Genomic DNA, 6,000 nt, shown 5'->3' on the forward strand with positions numbered 1-6,000 from the left:
GACATCCCCATGTATCAATTATCCCATCATAAAAGAGTAAATCATTAGCTATAAGCTATCATTAGGATAAGCAAGAGGAAAAGTAGGCCAAAAGCAAGCAAAAACACACAAATTTCTCTCAAAATTTTTAAATTTTCTATATGCAAACTACACTACATGCAAATGCAATCTCCCCCCAAACTAAACACAACATTGCCCTCAATGTGCCAACAATTAAATTACCCAACTAAACCATAAAAATGGCTCAAAGCACATAAACAAGAAGGACAAGAGGTCATATTTAATGGGTTGCAAAAAATAAACTAAAATGCAAAGCAAATAAAACTTACTAGACTAGCTAGCCTCCCCCCAAGCTAGTATGTATACGGGGGACTCTTCCTTCATCATTCATCTAAGAAAAGGGCCAAAAGTTGAACCCCTTCCTTCCTTTCTTCTTCTTACCACTTCCAATTCCGGATGCTTCACCTTGTTGACCACTTCCACTAGAATCATCCTCTTGGAGAGGAGTGACATACTCACCAATGTTTTGGTCACTACCAAGACCATCACCATAGCTACTATAACCACCATACCCTCCATGTAATGCCTCAACTCCATATCCGAACCACAAAAATCCGGACCGGGAGCATATGTAGTAAAAGTACCTTTGCTTCTTAGGATGACCCAATTGTCATATTGCTTTTGACAATTAAAAATTACTCCGGGAAAATCCGGATCTTGCCATTCTGAGACCTCTTCCATTTGCACATCCTCCGCAGCCCGGGAGGATTCCGCATCATTTCTTCTCCTCTTAGAAGAACCTTGGGTAGGAGGTCTTCTTGGTGCCATTTTTCTGAAATCTAAGACAAAAATTAATCTTAAAGCAAACCAAAATCCATCCAAATAGGCATAATAGAACAAATTAGTTACCTAATTTATCCTATAAACATGAATAGAGCAATCAACTATCAATTTCTTGTACAAATAAGCACAAAATCAATTTACCACAATTTGAGTTAGGGCTTGATAAATATGATGAAATTGATTAGAATGGATGAAATTAAAGAGAAAAGGGAAGAAAACTTACTTGATGATGTTAAAGGATGAATGAATCTTGCAAAATGATGAAGGAATTGATGTTCCCTTGTGATTTTAGTGAAGAAAGTGAAGAAAAACAATGGAAAAAAGAGGAGTAGTAGTACCGTCAGGCAATGAAGGTAGTTGATAGAATGATTTTTTTGTTTACCCGTATAAACAAAATAGACGCCACAAAAAATGAGAACCACGTCCCCGATCGGGGCTGGCAACCCCGATCGGGGCTGGCAACCCCGATCGGGGTTGACCCTCTCTTGAATTCTTACGTTATGCCCCTATTTTCTTATAAATAGGAAAATAGGGGCCTTAATCTATCATTAGGGATATCCTTCCCTACGCATTTCATACACTATTTCACTCTCTAGCCTTAAGCAAAATTCTCTCTTAGTTTTCATCTTTAGTTTCAATATTGTTAAGCTTTTAGTTGATGTTAAACATTTGGTTCTAAGTTATTCAAGCATTTGGTTCTCCTTTATTCTTCTTTGCAATTTAAGTTCTAATTCCTTATTTCGGTAATTCTAATTCTTTTTTATCTAGTTTACATTTCCACCTAGTTATCACATAGTTTCATCATTAGTACATTATTATATTACATAGTTTAATCTTATATTTTATGTTTTATCATTTAGTTTATATCATTTCTATAATCATGTTTAGCATTTCATTCAACATAGTTTATAGTTTACAATTCAATATGAGTAGCTAAATTCCCTTAGTCTAGAGGCTAGGGAAGCCATGCAAAATCAAATATGTAAAATGATAAATTAGGTTGATACAATATTGTCTAATTATTTCTATCACATGTTTGCACTACAACGTTTAATCTTTGGTTATTGGCCGTAATCGTAGATTAAGTTTGTTAATTCCTTCTATAAGTCGAGAGGCACGGAATCGGATTAGACTAAGCATTTGTAGTAGGATGACCTAGTCATAAACGAGAGTTTCTCTAGGACCCGGTCTATGGTTGACACTAATATCGTAAGATGGGTGTCTCTAAGCCTAAACAATTGACAATGTTATTTTTACCGAGTTTAACATGAACATATATTTACCTTTGCATGTGTGACCCGACTCCCCTAGACTCCTTTTATCATATAGTTTACACCTTTATATTTACTAATCATCAAACCAACCAACAAACCAAACCAAACGTAATCGACCTTGATAGAAATCTTTCCATAGTAGTTCATAACGCAATTCCCGTCTCTTTGTGTTCGACCCCTACTACTACATTAATTAATTAATTTGTGTCTAGGGTAATTATCTTTGCATAGGTGTGCGATAGCCTATCAAATTTTGGCGTCGTTGCCAGGGAGCACGGTTTTATTGCGTATTGATTTGTTTACTTTTATCTTGTTTTATTTTGTCTTAAGGAACACTTGTTCCTTGATACCGTTACTTATCATTTTTTAGAGATTGTTGTCTTATGCCCAAGTCATCTCGTAGTGGAGATTTGCTTTCACTGGATTTCGAGCCCGAGAAAACCTTTAGGAGAAGACGACGTTTTTGGAAAGAAGCCTCTTCTCCCGTACAAGTTGAAAGTGCTAGAAAGTCTTAATTTGTGTAGTATCCCAAAATGATAAATTAGGCTTGCATTCCATTATCCCATATATGATCATTTTGCTAGGCAAGGAGTAATCCAACCCGAGGGGTCACACCCTTCATTTTATACTTATCCCCCGGGTGGATTTCCTCCTCCTCTTCCCATCCTAACAATGATGTAGGTACTTTTACTACATATGCTCCCGGTCCGGATTTTTGTGGTTCGGACTATGGAGTTGAGGCATTACATGGAGGAAATGGAGGGAATGGTGGCTATGGTGGGTATGGTGGTTATAGTAGCTATGGTGATGGTCTTGGTAGTGGCCAAAACATTGGTGAGTATGTCACTCCTCTCCAAGAGGATGATTCTAGTGAAAGTGATCAACAAGGTGAAGCATCCGGAAGTGGAAGTGGTAAGAAGAATAAAGGAAGGAAGGGGTTCAACTTTTGGCCCTTTTCTTAGATGAATGATGAATGAAGAGTCCCCCGTATATATACTAGCTTGGGGGGAGGCTAGCTAGTCTAGTAAGTTTTATTTGCTTTGTATTTTAGTTTATTTTTCGCAACCCATTAAATATGACCTCTTGTCCTTATTGTTTATGTGCTTTGAGCCATTTTTATGGTTTAGTTGGGTAATTTAATTGTTGGCACATTGAGGACAATGTTGTGTTTAGCTTAGGGGGAGATTGCATTTGCATTGTAGTGTAGTTTGCATGTAGAAAAATTTGAGAGAAATTTGTGTGTTTTTTCTTGCTTTTGGCCTACTTTCCCTCTTGCTTATCCTAATGATAGCTTATAGCTAATGATTTACTCTTTTATGATGGGATAATTGCTACATGGGGATGTCTTGACATAGTAGGTGGGAGATGGAAAATGAACCAAATAGGCTTGATCTTGACTATTGGCGAGCTACAAAATAGGTAAGGTAGAACCTCGTTAGACCGACGCATCCATATCTGGTCTCTCTTAGGTGAGTGTAAGTGTCTCCTTATGATGTGTGTTTCATCAAAACGAACAAGTATGGTCTTCATTTCATCTCTTTATAAGCATGCATTCATATGTTATAGCATTTTGGAGCCATTCACATGATTAAATTTGCCTTTTTGACCGCTTTACAATCATTCATCCCTAGCTACATTATAATTTGCCTACCTTGTTGAGCTAGTAGCTTTGTTTAGTTTTGTTTGGGTGCTCATTTGGGATTTGGTTCAAAGTTTGGAATATCATGTGAGCTTGGTCTTAATGCTCAAAAAAGAAATGAGAAAGAAAAAGAAAACAATGAAGGAAAAATGAAGAATTGAAATGAAAAAAAAAATAAGAAAGGAAAAAATGAAAAAAGAAATGGAAAAGCATGAAAGAAAAAAAGAAGAAGTATGATTTGAAAAGAAAAGAGAAGAAGAGGTTGATGTGAGAAACTCTCATGCATTATTCACATATTTTGGAGAGTTTACTTATGATTTGTATTATAATTTGGGATTAGAATTGGGATTGAGCATCATTACATTTGGTTGTTGCTAGCTTGACATTAGCTCCACAATCCATAATTCATTTGTTCCCCTTTCTTACCCATTACATATTGCCTTCTTCTTACCCTTTTGGCTTCTTTTTCATGCTTGCATATGATTGCTTTTGGCTTGTAATTTTGAAATGTTTACCATATTAGATTGTGGGTACATTCTCATGAGTCGATAATAGGTGAGTTATTTCACACGAAATGTCCTTTCACATATAAATGAGTTTGAGTGTATCGCGAGAGTCCATTAGTCAAAAGATCATGCAAGAGCTTAAAGCTTCATTCAAAGTCTTCCATGCTACGCCGTCGTGTAAATCTCATCCATGTTTTTGCATTATTCCTTATGCCCATTTTGTTTCGAGTTTTGAATCATTATGCTTAACTTATTTTAGGATATTGCAATTGATGGGATATGGTTTCGTGCTTGGGGACAAGCAAGGGCTGACAACCCCGATCAGGGTTGACTCTCTCTTGTATTCATACGTTATGCCCCTATTTTCTTATAAATAGGGGCCTAAATCCGTCATTAGGGATATCCTTCCTTACGCATTTCATACACTATTTCACTCTCTAGCCTTAAGCAAAATTCTCTCTTAGTTTTCATCTTTAATTTCAATATTGTTTAGCTTTTAGTTGATGTTAAACATTTGGTTCTAAGTTATTCAAGCATTTGGTTCTCTTTATTCTTCTTTTCAATTCAAGTTCTAATTCCTTATTTCGGTAATTCTAATTCTTGTTTATCTCGTTTACATTTCCATTTAGTTATCACATAGTTTTATCATTAGTACTTTTATTATACCACATAGTTTAATCTCATATTTTATGTTTTATCATTTAGTTTATATCATTTCTATAATCATGTTTAGCATTTAATTCAACATAGTTTATAGTTTACAATTTAATATGAGTAGCTAAATTCCCTTAGTCTAGGGGCTAGGGAAGCTATGCTGTAATACTACGGTTTTATGTGTCTATGGGTACTCTATCGAGTGGGGCTTACTCTGTCGAGTAAGTAGTTTTTTGCGCAAAATAGTACACTGCCTATAGGGTACTCGATCGAGTAAGTTGGGGACTCAATCGAGTAAGGGTCACTCGATCGAGCAAGTGTGTTTTACGGGTTGATTAGCCGGGTTTTGTTAATGATGCAAAGTTAATATAAAAGGGTGGCCGTCACTATTCTTAATAACTGTTAACCTTTCTAAAAACCTTTTTGACAAAAAGAGAAGTTACGTAGTTCGTGTTCTTCGCATTGTTAACAAATCCCAAGGCTAGGAGTGTCGGATTGCCTCGTTCTTTACGCCGTTGTGATCGTTGTGTCGATGGTAAGCTTTTTATATAATTTGTGTTATGTTTCGTTAAGTTTCTTTAAAACCCTAATCGGGTATTGTTGGGGGTTTTTGGGTGATTTGTATGGTTGTGGTGGTAATTGAATGTATGCATGTTATAGGAAGAGGATTTGTTGACGAAAGATTATGATTAGCTGCTAGACCGTATGTGGTGTTTGCATTCCAGGTAGGGTTTCCCTACTCAGTATTGGTTACATAGTATTGTTGGTGATTGTTGTTGTTGTTGATTGTTTATCATATCGGTATTGGTTTGGTGATTGTTGATTGTATTGTTGGTTGCATAACTGTCTGTGATCTTCGGGGTGCGTCCCTGGCTGAGTGGAGTCACTTGCGGGAGTGGCTTCATGCCCTTGATTCGCCTTCTGTGGTACCCGCCACAGAAGGGATGTGCACATTAATGAACATGGGTTTGTCGCTCGATGGAGATGAGCGGGCTTAGGTGGGAACGGTTGCGGTCCCCCACTGGCGGCGAGGAGTACTTGTTGCGATGGGTACTCTGGCAGGGCTATACACTTCAGTGTGTAG

General features: G+C 37.0%; 1 protein-coding gene across 1 annotated transcript in view; it reads left to right on the plus strand.

Annotated features, from left to right (window-relative positions):
- LOC141601884 (uncharacterized) overlaps nt 1-4,535 on the plus strand; it is an 85,776-nt gene extending 81,241 nt beyond the window's left edge. The window contains exons 3-4 of the mRNA XM_074422194.1: nt 2,799-3,029; nt 4,522-4,535. Coding sequence (XP_074278295.1) covers nt 2,799-3,029; nt 4,522-4,535 — 245 coding nt within the window. The remainder of the gene's footprint in view (nt 1-2,798; nt 3,030-4,521) is intronic.
- The last annotated feature ends 1,465 nt before the right edge of the window (nt 4,536-6,000 follow it).

The sequence above is a fragment of the Silene latifolia genome, chromosome 9, assembly GCF_048544455.1.
Source record: "Silene latifolia isolate original U9 population chromosome 9, ASM4854445v1, whole genome shotgun sequence".
Lineage (NCBI taxonomy): Eukaryota > Viridiplantae > Streptophyta > Magnoliopsida > Caryophyllales > Caryophyllaceae > Silene > Silene latifolia.